The sequence below is a fragment of the Sinohyriopsis cumingii genome, chromosome 8, assembly GCF_028554795.1.
Source record: "Sinohyriopsis cumingii isolate HCF-2022 chromosome 8, ASM2855479v2, whole genome shotgun sequence".
NCBI classification, from domain to species: domain Eukaryota; kingdom Metazoa; phylum Mollusca; class Bivalvia; order Unionida; family Unionidae; genus Sinohyriopsis; species Sinohyriopsis cumingii.
Genome location: NC_142968.1, coordinates 84778396 through 84800156, shown reverse-complemented (window position 1 = coordinate 84800156; position 21761 = coordinate 84778396). Strand labels below are relative to the sequence as shown.

The following is a 21761-nucleotide window of genomic DNA, read 5'->3' as shown; positions in this document are numbered from 1 at the left end:
TACATACATACATACATACATACAACCATACATACATACATACATACATACATACAACCATACATACATACATACAACCATACATACATACATACATACAACCATACATACATACATACATACAACCATACATACATACAACCATACATACATACATACATACATACATACATACAACCATACATACATACATACAACCATACATACATACAACCATACATACATACATACAACCATACATACATACAACCGTACATAAATACAACCGTACATACATACATACAACCATACATACATACAACCATACATACATACATACAACTATACATACATACAACCATACATACATACATACAACCATACATACATACAACCATACACACATACATACAACCATACATACATACATACAACCATACATTCATACATACAACCATACATACATACATACAACCATACATACAGACATACATTCATACACACATACATGCATGGCTGTTGAATTCTAAAATTAATGTGGCTTCATACCATTCAATGCCTATATTTCTGTGTGTAAATATATATATATATATATGTATATAGAGAGAGAGAGAGAGAGACAGAGACAGAGAGACAGAGACAGAGAGAGAGGCTACTGTCAAAACATTTCACTGTACAAGGTAGTCTCATTTGTAACACAGGTCATTGGTATGGTTTCAATAAGAGAGGAAGTACTGTACAGAAGTGGTTTTATGGTACTGAAGTAGTTTTTTGGTAGTGAAGCAGTTTGTGCTAGTGAACTGAAGTAGTTAGTGGTAGTGAAGTAGTCTGTCGTGCTGAAGTAGGTTTTGGTACTGAAGTAGTTTGTGATAGTGAAGTAGTTCATGACAGTGAAGTAGTTTCTGGTACTGAAACAGTTTGTGGTATTGAAGTAGTTTCTACTTATGCAGCCGTGTCATAGTATATAAACTATAAATGCAAAGAAAACTTATGGCAATGAGAGATAAATGAACATCATGAAAGATGAAAACTGTCTTTGTACACTGACACATTAACATGATAACCCTAATTTTTTTGGTGTGAAAAAAAAGATGCAAATTTTCCTCACAAATTATATTTTTAGTTCATCTAGTGTACCTTTTCTTGTCGTTCTTGATTCAGTTTATCAGACTTCTCTTTCAAGATCTTAATCTCTTTTTCATATTTCTGCTGCAGCCCACTGATGATGGAGTCATGATCGTGCCGTGCACGGGTCAGAGTTTCTGAGTTTCCGAGCTCTTCCAACTGATGAGTCAGGTTCTCTATAGTTGTCTCTGCAGTTTGGAGTTTTTTTATAAGCTAAAAATAAGTTAAAGAAAATCATTTTAGATATTTATATATTTCTGGTCATTTCTTAAGAAAACTCATTAACCATGTATCATGAGAAAAACATTGTGTGAGTGCATATTTCATATAGTATTCATTATTATACTTGGTGAGCTTTGTCAAGCTATACAGCTAGACAAATTTTATAAACATATGCAATGTACACAATTCTAAGTTCATTTAAAAAAGCATGCAAACTGTTTTAATACAAAATTCAAAACAATTAGACAAGTTACACCAATGCACATCAAATGTTAAGCAATAATAAACATTGTGCCAGGGTCGTAACGGCAGTTTAGGTACCGTTACATCGACCCAAAGCAGGCATATTGACAGGTTTACATCCTATTTTGGTGTGCTGACTAATCCATTTGAAAAATTTCTATGAAATCTCTATAGGTTATCTACCAAATTTTATTTGTCTATCTTAGTGTTTTTGCTTAATGTCTAATTAGGTCATCTACATAAGGATACAAATAAGCTAGTGTTATGTCTAGGAGTTTAAACTTAAGTAACAAGATTATGTCAAACCCAATTAAGCATTCAAGTTTACCAAAATAAAAATTTATTTCAATAAAATATAAAATCAAGCAAAGTGAAAGAATTAAAAATAACTTACAGTGTATGAATCCCTATTATGTAATCCTAATTGGACAATCAAATTCATCACTTATCTGGAAACAGTATGATGAACAAAGCTTCAAAAGTGCTTGTAAATTACCATAATAACACTACTTAACTTTATGATGTTACTTCAACGTAATCTCATGAATGAAGAATATCACAGATGTCCTTAAATATTTAGCATAATCCAATTGAATTAATTAAATATTGACTATAACTGCATAATCATAAAGTATTGACTGTTTAAATCAATGACTATCCACTTGGCTATATCCCATGAACATAAAATGGGTGGGTGTGATCTGGATTTTTTACATAGCTTTAACAATTTTCAGTCATATTGCTATGATGTTTACAGTGAGACAGTTTATAGTGATGTCTAGCACTGGGGTATCATGCCGCAGGCATGTAGCATAATGTCCCACCCAGTCACATTATCCTGACAACAGGCCGACCAATCCTAACACTAACCTCTCAATGCTGAGTGCCAAGCGAGGCAGCTGTTAGTACCATTTTTATAAGTCTTCTGTATGACCCGGCCAGGGATTGAACCCATGACCTCCCGCATCCACTCTAGCCTCTAGGCCACTGGAGCGGTCATAAATAAAGAGGTGCGTATGGTCATTATATACTTTCATTTGTGTTTCAAATAAACAATCTCTGATTCACAGTAATTTCTAGAATAATTTGAATCATATTATTCCCTTTCACAATAGCTTTGTCATTAACATACACAAACAGTCCTATTTTGACCTTTAAATCTTACTGAACCAATCAAATGCTAGAGCACGTGGGATAGTTCTCCAAAGGGCAATTGCACTTTGACTCACATGTTTTGTTTGTGACCCCCATTCCTACATGTCATTCTTGACGAGCTTAGCGGCTGACTTCACCTTAGCGAACAGTCTTGTCATGAATGAAACTGTTATGATGTTCTATACGTGTACTTTCAGAATAATATTAACCACTGAATTAAAGATTTAAAATTTAACTTCGTGGTCTCCAGTGATATAAATTAAAATTATGTTATGAATTCAAAAGATAATGCACAATTCCGTAACACTGGTAAAATTTAATTTGTCTTAACTGTGTGGTTTTCTGTAATCTTTCTAACAAGCGCCACAAGATCAATGTACAGTCATCTGCATGGATGGACTTGACCAAATAGGTATCAATGTACTGTCATCAGCAAGGACAGACATGACCAAATAGGTATCAATGTACAATCAACCACATGGATGGACATGACCAAGTAAGATTTTTAGTAATACTGAATTTAACTGGTAATGAATTGATACTTGTATATTTGTTGGCACCAGAATATTCAACCTCATAATATTTAGGTACTCGTTATAATTTCAAGAAACTTTATAATTCCAAGAAACACAAAATAAAAGTTGAAAAATTATATCATCAAATCTGATATTACTTTTTTTTTATTAAACTGAAATGGAAATGCTTCAATAAAGTTATGTGATAACACTTTTTCATTACCAATAAATTCTTAATATCACTTGGGTCTATGATGTGTTAGTAATGAAAATACAAATAAATTTACTGCTAGCCTAGTGCTGTTTAGTTCTACATTCATTACTGTACAAGAGGCAACAAAGAATTACCTCTTCCTTGCCCTTCTTTAGGCCTTCCAGTTGTGCTTCTGCTGCATTCAATTTGCCTACATACTGGGCATTCTCAGAATTGGACTCAGAAAGCAAGCCCTGTGAATTCTTCAGGCTAGTCTCAAGGCCCTCCTTTTCACCTATGGAGAGACAAAGTATTTTAAGGTATGCACAAAGAATCATCATTCATTTCATATCTGGCAACATAATTTTAATGAGAAGATGCCAAGTGGTTGGATCTATGGATGAAAAGGTCCTGGGTTCAAGTCTAACCCTAGTCACTGGTGTTATGTCTTTAGCAAGCCACCTAATCTGCTAGCACAAGTTATCCAAGCTGTAAAATCATTACCAGTTGAGGGATTCATTTGTCATGGTCGGATATCAACATCTAGGGTCCGTTTGCAGTTTTGGTCACTTTACACCAAGGAAAATACACACTCTCCAACCTTATGATCACTAGAAGGCACTGGAGTACCATAACCATCCAATTTTGCTAAACATGTTTAATGCAGTCATAAAATGAGTTTAGGTCCTGTGCCAGAATACTAAATTGAGCTGTCATTTTGTCTCTGACATGAGACTTCTAGTTGAACATATGCCTGATTGGTCAAATATTGTACATGCCCAAATGTTCTGATATACAGCTCAGACACCACACCTGTACTGATGTTTGAAAACAGTTTTTAAAATAACCATCTTAAAGGTCCAAATCTTACAAAATCATACTCGTCTCTTGATCAACCAGTTCCAGTCAACAATTACTAATTGCCTATCCAGCCACTGGTTATACTTTGTATTGTTATTTCTTTGCTTATATTAATTTTAATAAAAATGGCTCATTAATAACATATCATGTACACAAATTCACTTGTAGGTAGAAAGTTTTGTAATGTTGATGATAACAAAAGCCAAGAAATAATAATACTTATATATAAAAAGTAGCCTTACCTTTTTAAACTATTAGCTTGATATATTAATATAAGAAAATTTACTTGTACTAGCAAGACAGACTTGAGTCTCGTCTGTATGCAAATGTTCAAAATAATAAAGTTCTTGACCAAACAAGTTCATGTTTTACACAATCCACGATATAAATGAAAAAGTACTGTGGAGCTGAACAATCTATTTGCCCAACTCTAACATCACCTAATAACACTAAATAATCTTATTTACCAGGATACAACTGGACTCAGTGACAGAAGGACATATTATTATTGCAAATAATTTAGGGCAATCTAGATATATGAACCTGTCTCACTAAATTGGAATGCACACTATTATAACAACAACAACAAAAATAAACCAAGAATTTTCAAGCAAGGATCAACATTTTATGTCAATGTGATGACTTCAAATGATAGATCACCTACCTTGCTAAACCATATTTTGTTGGTAAAAGATGTGGTCTCCCCTTATACACACTTCCCTGTATTATTTTTTACAGCATATAGGTGTTCCAGATTGATCAATCTATCTGATTATATGCTATAAACCAACTTCAGGAGGAATGGTGTCAAACTGGTTAACATGCTAAACTTGTGACTGAAATAGTGCAGGTTCAAAATCTACAGATGGATGGATGGATGGATGGATGGATGGGATCTCTTCTAAGACGCACAATGGCAGGATTCACAATCTTATTTCTAAAAGGTCATGCCCAGAAATCAATCAAATGCATAAATTACGCATATTTTCAAGCTCTACCTTTCTAAAGTCTCTTCTACATTCAGAAAATTCACCCATATTTTGAAAGGATGGACAGGTGGGGTATTTTTACCACAAAATTGCTCCCTTATTAAACGAACCCTGGTTAGAGAGTTTAATAAGTAGTGGTCCAAGACAGTTTCCTAATTAGCGGTCCTAGGATATAATTATGCTAACCTTTTGCAACAGACAGTTGATGTTTAAGGATACGAATCTCCCTTGCAGTTCCCTGCTTGAGGTCCTCGAGGTCTCTCATTAACTCTTCGACCTTACGACCTCGTGCCTTGTAGAGAATCTGTAACTGGGCCACCTGTTGACCTTCACCACTTCCATCTCCTACGTAAGTAAAACATTGTAAGATGAATTTGTCAAGTAAAAAATTCACACATTTTGACTCTGAAAAGGAATCACATTTTTAGGTTTTGATCACAAAGGCTGGGTTTTAGATTTTGATCACAAAGGCAGATTTTATTTAGTAGAAAAAATGTATTTTATGAAACTCCTCATATGCACACAAGATGAGATGTGTATGTATCAAAAAACCTAACTCAAATCCCCCCATCCATGGCTCTTACCAGGGTAATAAGCATGGGACAGGAATGCTACAGGGACTAAAGGAAGAATATCCATATGAATTCTTGTGGAGGATACCTGCTACATAGCTATTTATAGAACAGGGGATTCTCCATCTGTAATATAATAGCTATGACAGCATCAAAACAAATAATTCTAACAATGGTAGGTGAACTAAGGTTCTGAACGTTTAACAGCATGGTCTTAATATTTTCTCTAAATTGGCACATGTGTTTTGGGTAGAAGTTAAATTTTCAAAGCAAAAGATGTGTTATTTGTTTGACATGCAATTTAATTAAGAAAAGTGATATGATATGATGCCTTCATGAGTCTTGGATGAATCTTTTTTTTCCAGACATGTGAGTAACCAATTTTTTGGGGGCCCCGACTGGCTGAGTGGTCTAAAGTGCTCTCCGTTACAGATCACTGCCATCTCACCTCTGTCTGCGCTTGTTCGAATCTCGGATTCAGCCAACGTCGGTACGTGAGAAAGTTTGCCAGTAGCTTCTCGTGGGTCAGTGGTTCTTTCCGACGTTTTCCAGGGTTCTTCCTCCACCATTAATACTGGCTGCCATGTATAGCCTATCTTGTCCTGAAAAATGGTGTTAAACCCCACAACAACAACAACAACCAATTTTTTATTCTTTAAACAGTGTTCATTAACTGTTTAGACTTGCTAAGGGGCTACTTACAAATGAAATGAGGATTATTGGTAAATGGTTATAGCGAAGGAGGTCCCATAGTCAAACAGAGCAAGATGTCCCTGACAGTTACAATGGGGGAGAAATGGGGGAGAAGCAGGATCTATCTCCCACCCACTCACCCCACATTATAACTATCAGAGTCAGCATTTTACACCGTAGTACTGTGAGTCCAATTGTTATAATGTTAGTCTTTGAATCTCACTTCTCCCACACCTATATCAATTAACCTTTATTATTAAATTCATTTGTAATGAGCCGTGGTGAAAGTGCTGCAACCCCAATGTTCCACATGGTAGATTTTGAGTTTCCCCAGCCTTATATTTCACCAAATCTAGTAAAAGAATTACTCATGTTCAGAAAAACTACAAAGATTTGTTGTTTGATTCTGACAAATCAATTTATGCAATTTTCTAAATAAAACATAAAACCCACCATTTTTACTTCATTTTAAAGACATGCAGCGTGCATGCTTTTTGATTCGTTATTTACGTTAGTTACTTTGCATGTGACTCTATTTGTAGAAGTTAGTATAAGCTGGTTCGATGTACAGTTTATGCAGAAATAAACGCGACTGGGCCTGATCACAAGGTTAAGTTCTGACCTATGGATATCTTTCCTACCGTTATCAACTGATGCAACTGCAAGTATGTATGTATACAAAGTCATGTATGAATGTCTGTATGCTACCTGCCAGCCGGCAGGACAATGACATGGACAGATGTATGTATAGATGGATTAGCATTTAACAGCACCTCACCACACTAATGGCTATATGGTGTCAATTAAAAGTAAAAAATCCCCCGAAAGAATCACTGACCTAAGAAGAGAAGCTACTGGCAAGCTTTCTCACATACCCACATTGGCCGAATCTGATACTCGAACCCACGCAGACAGAGGTGAGATGGCAATGATCTGTAATGGTGAGCACTTTAGACCACTCTGCCACTTCAGGCCCACAAAGCCAGGTGAAAACTGTTTCTGTGAAAATTAATTTCAGATGACTATCTTGCCTGAAACATACTGGGGTCTAATCATCTTGAAATATTTCCTAAAAATTCATGTCTGATTCTTAATACGGTCTCATGCAGCAAAATAGATGGGCCAATCTATCAGAGATAAGAAGCAAACAGTCTATCAGGACTGTCAGTACAGAGCTATTGATGTCAGACAAATTAAGTATTTCAGTAATCTTGCAAAACAAATCCTTTTCACCTGCTATAATAGAACCAGTTTCTGCAGATAATACACTCTGTTTTAAAGAGGAATTGTATTATTAAACTTTCTCTGTCTATACAGTGTTACCAAGCAAAAGGGAAAGTCAATTATCAGGATTTCAAAAGTTCCCTTATATGCAATTTCATCATCTGACGGAAGGGAAAACTGCATATGCCACAAACTTATGGGTAACAAATGCAAATCTACCAATTGTATACATTAGAAATGCAGAAGGCATACCTTGTTGAAAAAATTCTGCTTCTACATCCTTTGGTGGATTGTTCTCTTTAGTTTTCTCTGCTGGTTTTTCTGGTTCCTCAGACCCCAGTATTTCTCTGGCCCCTTTCTTGTACTTCACCTTATAGCCTTCTGCAAAATCTGTTTGTTGTTTCTTCACTGAAGAGTTGGCTTGTTGAGGAGCTGCCTCCTGTTGAGAAGGTGCATTATATCCAATACTGTTAGTGTGGGATTGAACAGTCTGAGTCTCTGCTATGCTTGGATTTGTATAAAAACCTTGATCTGTATGGTGAGCATATGCTGCTGAAGAATATATACCCATATGATACCCATAGTTATCTCCCCTAGCTTGTGGATGCTGCATGGCGTCTTTATAGACACCCATGTTACCATGGTGAACATGGTAATGATGTTGCTGATCAAAAATATTTTGCTGTTCGACATTCCCACCCTCTGTTTCCTCCCGACCATTTATGTTGACCTGTGGTCTCCTCTCATGCCCCATGTATTGATTTTGATGCGAATTGTAATGATAATATTCTTGTTGCCCTTGGTTACTGTAACCATGGTTACCATGAATGCCAGTATCATATGGTTGCTCAGCCGCATATGGAACATGATGGTGCCACATGATATGCTGATGACCAACAGCAGGATAGGAATGTTCTGCATTGTGAAACTGTCCATCATAGGTCAATTTCCTCTCTTCATCATCTCGTTCAGCATTCCCATGATGCATGTGCTGGTTATTATATTCTATTTTTCCATCCTCATCTAACTGTTCAATACTTCTTTGTAATGTACTATCTTCTTCTTTCGAATGCTGCTCCTGAATAGTTCCTGAGTCTCTGTACTGACGCCTTGCGTTTCCACATTGATTAGTCACATGATATATGTTGGTGTTTGTTTCAAAGTCTTGATTACTACCATAATCACTATCAAGCTGTTCTCGACTAGCACGAACACTTGGATTACTTTGAATATCAAACTCATAGTCCTGGCTTTGGCGTAAACTCTGCTGAAAATCTGGAACTGAAACTCTCTGGAAATCCTGAGTTCTTGACAGTGGTTTGCCGTTACTAAAACTTGGGGAGATAAGGGGTAGAGCTTGCATGCCAAGCATGGGTGTGGAGACAGCACCTTTAAACATGGACCTAATCCAATCATTTTCAGCAGCTTGTTCGCTGATGCTTTCTCTAAAAAAAGAAAGAAAGAAAGAAGCAATCAAGGAAATTATTGCCATTAATTGTACTACAAAACTATTTTTGAAAAATTTAAATCATTGCATAACATGATAGCAAGGACGCATGCCTTAGAAGACTTCAATACATGATGGAAACAAAAAATGGATTTTTATTCTTTTAATCAAAATGGAGGAACTCTAGATGGGTAGGTCACATGGTCCTAGTTTTAGTGTGAGATAAACCTCCATCCCAAGCTGTATTGAAAGTGAACTCAACTAAGTAAAATGGTATGGGCTTTGGATCTTGACATGATTTTCAACGAATAATGAATGAACTCTGGAAAGAAGGACAGAGCAAATTAGCTTTGGTGTGCAAAATGCAGACAGGCCCATTAAGTGCAACCAGATAAAGGCTGCAATACTGATCCTTGGTATTACCATTGCACTGCATTGTATTTCCACTGCATTGCATTATAATGTCATTGCACATAATTGCATTATGTTACCACTGCATTACATTTTCACTGCATTGTATTACTATTGCACTGCATTGTATTGCCACTGCATTGCATTGTATTGTCATTGCACTGTATTAACACTGCATTGCTTTGTATTATCATTGCACTGCATTGTATTTCCATTGCATTGCTTTGCCATTATACTGAATTGCACTGTATTATGATTGCATTGCATTGTATTTCCACAGCATTGCATTATATTGTCATTGCACATAATTGCATCATATTACCATTGCATTGCAATGCATTTTCACTGCAATGTACATGTATTACTGTTGCACTGCAATGCATTGTATTGTCATTGCACTGTATTAACACTGCATTGCTTTGTATTACCATTGCATTGTATTACCAATGCATTGCATTGCATATTATTACCAATACATTGCAATGTATTAACATTGCACTGCATTGTACTTCCGCTGCATTGCACTACCACTGTATTGCAGAGCTCCAGTTAATATTTCTGTTAAACTAGTAACGTACTCATACTTCTGAAATGTAATGACTAACCAGCTATTATCTATAAATAATGTAAGCTTCATTAAACTTTAAAACCCTTGACTTTGCTGGCTTGCTATTGTTGACAAACCCTTTTGATGGTAATTACATTTTATTTTTCAATTATTGCAGGCTTCAAGAATGTGTCTCCAAATATTGTACACTTACTTAGACTTTCTCAGTGTCCTTTAATTTTGCTGCAAAATGGACTTAACTTTTGTGTACTTTGGTAGACAATAGAAGTACACAAAGCAACTGTGTGTGTGTGATTTGGATTTTTAATTTAGCTTTAACAATTTTTCAGTCATATCACTACGATGTCTACACTGTGGCAGCTTATAGTGATGTCTAGCACTGGGGCATCATGCCACAGACATGTAGCATGATGTCCCACCCAGTCACATTATCCTGACACCAGGACGACCAGTCCTAACACTAACCTTTTAATGCTGAGCGGCAAAAGAGGCAGCTGTTAGTACAATTTTTATAAGTCTCTGGTATGACTCGGCTGGGGATTGAACCCACGACCTCCTGCATCTGAGGCAGCAGATGCTCTAACCACTAGGCCACTGTAGCAGTCACAAAGCAACTGAAATCTTTGTATGTTCTTCATTGTCACGTTTTATGAACAAGCATATGAACCTTTTGATACTGTAACAAATTATGCCGCACACTTTGGTTTTGTAGCCAGTCCATATGTTTAGGCATGTATGAATCTGGCTGTTAAAGTGAAGTACTGAGAATCACTTTAGTTCCATGGATAACAGGTTTCATTGTCTTCATAGGCAAACTGAACTACGAACTTTAAAGTCATAACGAAATATGAACCAAAATGATATTAAATTAACGTATCTCCCTCCAACCCTCTCTTGGATACCATAGTAAAGCATCACTTATTCTGCTTGTTGTAATACAAATGGAATTTTTAGTACAGAGACATATACATGTAAATATCATGATTTGCTTATGAAAGCTATATGACAGTGGTTCCCAACTTTTTAGAGTATAAAAATCCCTTCTCAACTTTATAAAGGTTTTGCAGAATCTGACATGCTGCAATACTTGTATCGTAAAACGTCCTTTGAATAACCTCACAGCCCTCAGAGGTCTGCGCCCACAGTACCCGTGAATATGTATTTTTTAACCCAAATTTAAAAAATCTGAAAACCATTAAATTAAAGGATTTGCAGTTCGATCTAATCTTAAAGTTACAGTTAGTCACACAATTTCCTGCTAGTAACATATTTTCATGCTGGAGAGAGGGATAATAGAGATTTTTTCAGACATTAAAAAACACAAAGGCACTGGTATAAAATAAAATTTGACTGCATTAAAGAGACTGCAAGAATGAAAAAAGATCCTTAACATGTATTTTAATAACTAAAAATTTAATCAAAACTAAATATTTCCTGATTCACTGAAATGTCTTGATCCAGTGCAATGGATAAATGAATCTGCTGAGAATTTTCACTGATGCAATCATGAGTATTGAATATAGTATGAAAGAAAAGAGATCTTAACATATCCAATAGAAGATATGCGACTTCATGCATGCAGTTTTGGCAGAAAATGCATATTTGGACCACAAGCCATCTGATACTCTACATAATAAACACAGCCAAGTGAGTGTCACTCACTTGACCTTACAACCAGGTGAACCTAAAACGACAGAATCTTCTGTAGTCTTCATCTCCTGTCAATAACATACAATTTTTGTATTATTACAGTGCTGTTAATTTTCATGTTATTACTGTTAATTTTTGGAGGAATACATGCAAATGTAGTGCATATACCAGTAATTTTTATTTGACATACTGCTGATCAACAAATCCTCTATGGAGTTTTATCTAATGTAGCAAGTTGTACTGTATGTCTAAGTAAGGGAAAAAGCTGTTGTGAATAGAATTCTTGTTATGGAAAGGAAAATACCTCAAACAATTGGCAAGAAATTTCTGAAAAACAGTGAATTCTTATATTTAATAATTTAAAAAGCAACCAATGTTTATAATATGCAAAAAAAACCACATTAAAAATTGTCTTTAAATGTCAATGATATGTGGACTGCTCCGGTGATCCAAGTGGTTAGAGTATTTGTCTCAGATGTGGAAGGTTGAACCCCAGTCAAGTCATACTCAAGACTTATAAAAATAGTACTAGCAGCTGCCTGGCTTGGCACTCAGAATTCGGAAGTTAGGAATGGCTGGCCTAGTGTGAGGACAATGTGACTGGGTGGACATGATGCTACATGTTAACAGCATGATGCCCGAGTGTTAGACATCACTATAAACTGCAACACTGCACACGTTGTTGTGATGTTGTTGATGATGTTGTAAGGTTTAATGCCATTTTTCAGCACACGACAGGCTATACATGGCAGCCAGTATTAATGGTGGAGGAAGAACCTGGGAAAACCCAGAAAGAACCATCGAACAATGAGAAGCTACTGGCAAGCTTTCTCACATACCCACATTGGCCGAATCCAAGACTCGAAACCACGCAGACAGAGGTGAGATGGCAGTGATCCGTAACGGAGAGCGCTTTAGATCACTCGGCCGCTCGGGGCCCCTACAGTTAAAAATGTTAAAGCTACATTAATAATACAAAACACACACACACAATAATGTGCATATATTCTTATGTGTGTGAGATTCAGCAATCCAAAACATATCAATGCAATGCTGTCACTTTTTGTTTAAGGTTTTTTCTAATTTTTGTAACAGCAGCTATATTTAAGGATCATTGACATCATTTGCATAAATATGAAAGCTTTTATGCCAGGATGATTTCTTCAGAGTTAGGTACATTTCTGCTGAACACTTCTTACAAGTCTTTTAAAAGCTTTCTACTTTTAGTAATGTCAACCATATTTGATGGCAAATCAGCATTAACTTTACTGAATTTAATGCCTTCTATGGAAGGATTTATTTTGTCAAATTTGGCCTAATTCTGTCAAGTCTTTTGTTCAGATGTCATTTAAAGCTTTGTTTGTAATTTCTATTAAAGGTGGTCATAATTTATAGTGGATCAAAATAATCTGTACTCATCTGAATTCCTTATATGCCAGGAAAATTTCAAATTTGGGCATATTCTGTTGAACGGGTCTTAAGATATTGTTTAAAGGTCTTTCTATTTTTGCACTAGCCATATTTGATGATGCAATATGTATCATTTGTGCAAAGTCCCTCTAAGAAGCCTCCATGTGCAGGTGATTGCTTCTACAGTATTTGTCATAAATAAGAATATGAGGACACCTGACAAACTACTATCTAAGAAGAATTTCCAGTAATTCTCAAGAAGTCCAGTTTTTCTTTTTGACCATCTTGGATATTGTTAAATGACAAATTTTCAAATTACTAATGTGGCAGCCATACAAGATGTAAGACCAGAACCATTAGGACAAAACTAGACACCATGACTTTTGGTGAAAACCCCATGCTGATAGGACCATCTATTCAAAATTACTGACAAAATTTTCCATTATGTTCATTGTCATGGCTGTATCTGAAATCAGATTGGCACCCTTTTCATTCAGAGCCAACTATATATCATAATTAGTCTTCTGATTAAACCCAATATTGACATGACCTACAAAGTAGAATCACCCACAGTGGCCATGTTGGCTGTCAGATTGGCACTATTTTAACTCAGTACCAATAGCATCATAGGAATTGTTTTTGTCTGAAAATCCAAAACCAATGACTTTTTATCTAGCAAGATTGTCAAGATGGCCACTAGTACTGGCCATAGTAGATATCAGGCCAGCATAATATTTATTTAACACAAAAAAACATCATCAGAAATCTTCTGGTGAAAATCAAATACTGATAGGACTTTCTGTTCAGGAGTTCTATGCAACAGCATTATCTTCAAGATGGCTACTGTGGTGGCCATATTGGATGTCTAAACTTCACCATTTTCATTTAGGTCTGACTAAACTTTGGGATGAACATGTGTCTGTGCCTGACTTGCAAAAACTTCAGCATAAACGTTAACAAATAATACCATGTCACAACATTAATGACAACAACAATGGCCTAGCTTCCAGAAGAAAAATGAAATATTTCTTGCAATGGGCAATGAAGATAAGACCAAAAGTGTACATGTTATAATCCAATCAAATCTTTAAGATGCAATTACATATACAGAGTACTTTTATCTACATGCAACTTAGTATATAAATAAATTTACTAATTATGAAATGAACAATCTGAATCATCCAGGTCACATTTCTCAATCAGCTGACTTATTGTTATGTATTATACACCACAAATAGGACTATAAACAATAAACAATGCCTCTAGTATACATCTACTTAAAGTAATACAGTGGTTGTACTACACTGGTATCATTAAATCCATACAATGAAATCAGTGGGGTCCACATCAGCAATTATCAAGTCATGCATATCACAGTACAATGGAATAATGCTGATCAGGTCAACATCTGATCACAGCTCAATAATGCCAAGTATTTTAATGGGCAAGTGGGAATGGAGCCTTGATGTGTCATTCTGGTAAACAATTATACCAACTGGAAATAAAGTTTCAAGACTAAACTACTAAAAATTGGGAATTATGCATAATTCCAATATCTTTCTCAATGTGAAAGTGGTGCATTTTTTCCAGTGACAGCCCCCAACCATGCATACTAAAAATAATGTCCACTGATTTTAATTTGTAACAAATGCAATCGTAAAATTCATAATTGGCACTGAAACATATTTTAAGTTTTGCACAGACTGGCAAGGATTTTTCTAAAGGACTTTTCAAGAAGTCTTTATGAACTTATAAAATTTGCGAAGAAGCATTTTTTCTTAAAGGTCACTGGCCACCTATATTGTACAAATGTGTCATATTATTATAGTCATAAAAAAATGCATTTCTTATGTATTCACACCATAAAAATGTTTAATTCAACTTAAAAATCTGCTTTTAAATTACACAATTATTCGGTAATCTCTGTAAATGACTGACAATTTCCGCATGCCAAAAATAGATATGACACACATTTATCCCTTCTAATCAACATTGCCATTCAAGTGTTTAATTTCCCCATATAAATGTCTATGTGATATATCTTGTGATCCTGCTTTTGTGCCACAAATATGGTGCACTTTGTTGCATAAACGTAACCAAAATAGTGATAATGGGACAAAAGGTTTCTTTCTTTTTCCAAAGACCCTGTTTACCAGAAAGAAAAGTGGATTGAAACTATGGGATTGTATAGGGTGAGGGATGGGAATGTTGCACTATTTATGCCAGATTATAGTCAATTTAGCCCAACTTAACAATAGTTTTAACAAGTTATTTTTCTTCAAACAACAAGCAAATAATATGTAAGATATATATAATTTAGGGACGACAAAATATTTTTAAAATTTTTATAGACTGTAAATTAGAATAGGTTTTAGGAAAAAAATTGAACAAATTTAAACAAAGTAAACTATTATGATATTCTTTATAAAGAAAATAATGAACTTCGTAATGTACATACATATAAGAGAAAACACAAACTGACATAATTTGCTCATTCTAATTAAAATATTTATATGCATTCATTTTTATGCTAAAAAACTATGTATCTGCAAAACGACATTCTCAATTTAAGTTTTCCGGTTAAATTACCAATACTGATTTATAAAACAATAATACTTAACAGATAATATTCTACAGCATATGTATACATTTTCTAAGAGTAGCGACATCATAAATGAGATATTGTGACAAATATATTTAATTTTAGGCTTCAGGTTGTAAAACTGCTTTTTATAATACACATGAGAGAGAGAGACAGAAAGAATGATGCTGAGCATTTGTCAGTTTTAGTTTTAGCAATATGAAGCTCTTACCAGTTAATTTTATTTATTATTTTTATTTTTCAAGTTACTAATCAATATTGTCAATCACAGTTGCTCCATTCTTTTGTACAAATAAGAAAACTAACTAATTTTGTGTTGAATTTGTGCCCACCCCACTGCACAGTACAGTAAAATAGATAAACAAAACACTTATTTGAAAATAAAATGAAAGAAACTAATTTTGCAATATCATTTATTTGTCTTTTGCATCATGCAAAATGTATTAAAGAAAACTCTGCATATGTAGCGGATGCCGGCTGGCGTATACATCCTTATTGTAGTGTGTACTGCTTATGTCATAAAACAAATTGGCAAAAGAGACAAGAATATCACCCGATTGCTTGAAGGCACCAACCATTTATGCATGATAAGTTACAGAGTGTAAAATGACCAAGATTGTATTGTATCCAGATTAAGTATACAACAGTATCATGCAGATAACAATCAGTATTTGAAAATACATTTACTGTGAGTGCAAATGATAATCTTTTCGCTAGCATGGGTTACAAAAAATATTAATAAGGCAAGTTACTGCTGTGTATACTATTTACCCTATAAACATCAATGCCATCTGTATCAATTATGGTTACATATGGCAAACAAATAGAAGCCCAGGTGATGAATAAACACAACTGGTAGCAAGCAATAAACTTCTTGCTTTATGGGGGGGCACTCACCAGTTATTAATGTACTTTTGAAAGAGTGACGTATGTAAGGTGAAGCTGTTTGCATTTAAAACATACACAATGGAGAGAATGGTGGCATACCTCTAAGCTACATTAATGTAATGTGGATGATGTTTCCTTGGATATTGTAATTTTGGAAATTGTACATGACTTAAAAACACTGCTAACTAAAATGAATGCTCCCTTTCACTAAAAAAAAATCAGCCTGAATTTGTCTAAAGTACACTATCCATAGCAGCTATTAAAATAGGGAAAATGAATTTTGCCAGGCTAGAAAATACCAGCTTCTGAAAGGGCAATGAATGAATTACCGAATATATAAAATGTAAAAGAAGTTATCAGTTCTTTTCTATACAATTTACCTCTGAAGTTCAGGTAGTGAAAATGACCAAGTGGAGCTAGCACTTTTTTGAAAGGTGCAAATCTGGAATAAGGCCAAGCTGTATACTCTATAACCCATATTACACCCATCAATCATATACCAAAATAAAGGGAATTAAAGGTTCTTTGAATTATACCTAAGATATACAAGGTCTTTTTTAACACATTAACTCCTGGAGCTTTTTGTCATTTTTGCCTGAAAATCAAGTAGGAAACACATTTTGAAAGCTATTTCTGAATAGACTCAAAAACACCAAATCCCCAGTCATCTTTCAATAACATACTGCCTAGCTGTGTGAGAACCATCATTTTTCGTTGGCTATTTGACTCATTTTTCGTTGGCTATTTGACTCATGCATGAGCAGAAGGGTAAAAGCTGGATTTTTTTGTTGATTTTGTTTGCTAAACAGAGCAATTACTTTTGTATGGAGACCACTCTTTATTCCAAATGCCCATCTTATCCTACTTTTTGCAAAGGCTCATCTGTCTGTTTGCAGTTCATACCAGTTTGCCTTAGATCCGAGACCAAAAGTATAAAATCCAGACACAAAATCGGATTCCGACCACAGGCGAATTTTGGGTTAAAAAAAGTCAGGTCCAAAAAATGAGGTTTTTCTATCTCTATTTTGTAGTGCAACTAGATATTCCAGATTATTTGGTATCACTGTAGAGCTACATCTGTCTACCTTTCTATAATACCACCCACTTTAGTGTATCATGCATGACCATGATGCTACAGAGCTTGGCAGTAGGCTACTACCTCCTGCCCTGTAAAGTCGTCGCTAGGGGTTAATGTGTTAACAAGGATTTTTATTTTTTTTTAAAATCGTCAAGGAATTGCTAAATCTGTAATTTATGTGCAATGTCGAAGCACAAGTGATTAAATACGCAAGGAATATTCAAATTTTATGACATCATCAAAATGGACTGTTTAACACATTAACCCATGGAGCTTTTTGTCATTTTTGCCTAAAAATCGAGTAGGAAACACATTTTGAAAGCTATTTCTGAATAGACTCGAAAACACCAAATCCACGGTCATCTTTCAATAACGTACTGCCTAGTTGTGTTAGAAACATCGTTTTTCGTTGGCTATTTGACTCACGCATTAGCAGAAAGGTAAAAGCTGGATTTATTTTTTATTTTTTTGCTAAACGGAGCCATTATTTTTGTATGGAGACCACTCTTTATTCCAAATGTCCATCTTATCCTACTTTTTGCAAAGGCTCATCTGTCTGTTTGCAGTTCATACCAGTTTGCCTTAGATCTGAGACCAAAAAGTATAAAATCCGGACAAAACTTGGATTCTGACCAAGGGCGAATTTTGGGTTTAAAAAAATCAGGTCCAAAAAATGATGTTTTTCTATCTCTATTTTGTAGTGCAACTAGATATTCCAGATTATTTGGTATCATTGTAGAGCTACATCTGTCTACCTTTCTATAATACCACCCACTTTAGTGTATCATGCATGACCATGATGCTACAGAGTTTGGCAGTAGGCTACTACCTCCTGCCCCGTAAAGTCGTCGCTAGGGGTTAATGTGTTAAATAGCCAGTATAACCAGTGAGGAAAGCCGGGGATCTTCTTTTTCTTTAAAATCCTAACCCTATGCAAAATACAAAACTGTAGAACGCCACATAAATTTACCAACAGGATATCAAATACAAAAGTTCTTTCATTACACAGCAAACTAACTCCAGAAACTGACTTTGGATTCTTTTAAGTGTGCAGATTATTTTAATGGAGTCGGCTGACATAAGGAAGCCAACTTTGGTTCCTTTGATTCTTTTAATTCTGCCAATTGTTTTTTACAAAGTTGTCCGACATAGGGAAGCCAGCATTGATTCTTTTTACCTGTATTAATGGGAATTTTGAAAATAAATTGAAACAATGGAACAGTTTTGAAAGTGCAATGCACATCGATATAAGGCTGATCAGTAAATTAGTTTTCAATAGTTTCATCAAGTGTTGTGATGTGATTTGAATTTTTTACGTAGCTTTAACAATTTTTCAGTCATATCGCTATGATGTCTGTAATGTGGCAGTTTATAGTGATGTCTAGCACTGAGGCATCATGCCGCAGACATGTAGCATGATGTCCCACCCAGTCACATTATCCTGACACCAGGCCGACCAGTCCTAACACTAACCTCTTAATGCTGAGTGCCAAACGAGGCAGCTGTTAGTACCATTTTTGTAAGTCTTTGGTATGACTCAGCCGGGGATCGAACCCACGACCTCCAGCATCTGAGGCGGATGCTCTAACCACTAGGCCACCAGAGTGGTAATAGTTTCATCAAAATGTTACCTATCCATCATTGTGTTTCATTTTTCGACAACAAAAAGTTTGTACTTCAACTTGTAGAGATAAATGTATGTCCTTTCTGGTTGGTGTCCTCTATAGGTGGGAAATTGTAGCTAAGTGGAAGTAACAGCATTGTATACTTCTATTTTGAGTAATTAAATTATTATTTCTTCTTTATACTTGATAATTTTTTTAATTCTTTTTGTGCAATTATGACTACTTTTAATGCAAATCTGATGTAAAAAGAAAAATGTTGGAGTATGGCTGGTGACATTTAATGCAATTACTTTATCACTGCATGAATAGTCACAACCATAGAAGAAAAATACAGAACTGTACCACTAAATCAAAGGAATACTACTCCATCTAGTAGATAGAATTGTTTTATTTTTTTATTACCTACTCATGGTTATCCAATTTTACTTATTAATTATTTTTGAAAAATATGTTAATAATAACTTAGTATTCTGAATTTAAAAATAGGTTTTATTCAGTTTAAACACTTGCATTCATTCAAAATCATTCAATGAATCTTTTTCAACAAATTCAAGGATAAACAAGCTTTAAGTCATTCAAGAGTTTTCATGGCAGCCACTCAAATTTAATGATTTTTTTTTTTCAGGTTGCATAAACGATGTAGTGTGTCTTATGTCCCCCAGGCAGCATATTTCTGAAGAAATTCTTACTTACATAAATCAAACAATGTACATGTACCAGAATGTGTGTGTGTAATTTGGCCGACCAGTCTTAACACTAACCTCTTAATACTGAGCACCAAGCGAGGCAGCTATTAGTGCCCTTTTTGTAAGTCTTTGGTACGACTCGGTCGGGGATCAAACACACGACCTCCCACATCCGAGGCAGATGCTCTAACCACTGTACCAGAATAAAAGTGCATCTAACCATATATATTCATAGCATATATGGAGCATCCTGTTTCATTTGTCACTGTCAATACCATTTCCTTATTTACTTCAGCAAACCCCAATACATTATTTCCAAATAAAAGCAGATACCTGATTTCTGGCATGGGCTGAAGCATGCTGTCCTCACGGGCCTGTGACAAACTGACATTGCGTGAGTCCCCACCTTCCTCTGATGTGACAGACAAAATATCATCTTCATCCATCAAATCATCAAAGGCATTTGTCAGCAGCTGCCTCAGCTATAAAATATTTGTGAAAAAAATTGCTATAAAATATTTTATTTTAAAAAGCAGGCTAAAAGCATACTTTTTAAAAAAAACAGCTTCAGAAAAATTCTGTTAAGTAAGCGTACAAATGTAAAAGTGTACCATATATACCTAAAAGTCAAGTTGGACTGCAAACAACAGATCCTGATCTGCCATAGCTTCTGTCAGGATCAGGATCCCTATTGTCTGTTATACTGATTACTCCTAACAAACTGCACAGACCTGGATCTACCGGCACATTTTGTAGTGACAGATCTGGCCATGTCCAGTTGGACTTGTCTTATGAGTGAGTATATAGGGTAACACAAAATTTAATATATGACAATTACATTGAGGTTTTGCAGCAAGAGGACAACAGTTACAAAAATGGCCACATTTCTAACAAATGCAATTCAAGATATGTTTTAAGCAGGTCCGTTTGGCCTCCTCGTGTTATTCAGGGTCTATTCTAAGACAAGTATTTTTCTGTTCATTTTGCTAAAATTATTTCCAAAAGTAATATGCCCATTATATTTTTAAGCCCCTACTTTTATTTCTTCATAAAATCTCTCCTATGTTCAGAACATTCTCCCCTTTTAGGGGTAAATGGGGTGGAGGGACTCCTCCCCTATATATTCAGTTCTAGAACAGACTAGTTATTTATATCTATAGAGTGCACATTCAAACCTTGGTATAAAACATCCATCTGATAAATATCCAAGTATGAAAAACATATACTATACTTATACATGTAGTATGACACATTATCAGTCAAGATGATTTGAAAAGTACTTGATCAGTAGGAGACTGTCATTTGCAATTAGTGTAAGATGCCAGTTTAATTCATACAATATCTAATATCACATGAAATTAAAACAAGATGGCATTCCTGTAATAAGTATCTTTTCATACTGGCTTTGTAAGCAAATTACATACAATTTTATTATAAAGGTCATTGACTGGTAAATTTAATGGAAAAGATAATGTTGTTTTGGGGTTTAAGACCATTTCTTAGCGCAAGATAGGCAATATACGGTGTCCAATCTAACTTGATGGAAGAATCCAAGAAAATCCCTGTAAGAACCATCAACACGCTCGAAGCTTCTGTCAGCTTTTTCACATAACCACACTGGCTCT

General features: G+C 35.2%; 1 protein-coding gene across 2 annotated transcripts in view; it reads right to left on the bottom strand.

The window, feature by feature from the left end:
- Positions 1 to 21761, bottom strand: part of LOC149794034 (uncharacterized) — a 127088-nt gene that overhangs the window by 63879 nt on the left and 41448 nt on the right. For both annotated transcript variants that reach the window (XM_089967977.1, XM_089967978.1), the window contains exons 3-7: positions 20470 to 20618; positions 8024 to 9216; positions 5469 to 5627; positions 3588 to 3727; positions 1117 to 1317 (exon numbers count right to left, since the gene is read on the bottom strand). In XM_089967977.1, the coding sequence (XP_089824103.1) occupies positions 1117 to 1317; positions 3588 to 3727; positions 5469 to 5627; positions 8024 to 9216; positions 20470 to 20618 (1842 nt within the window). The remainder of the gene's footprint in view (positions 1 to 1116; positions 1318 to 3587; positions 3728 to 5468; positions 5628 to 8023; positions 9217 to 20469; positions 20619 to 21761) is intronic.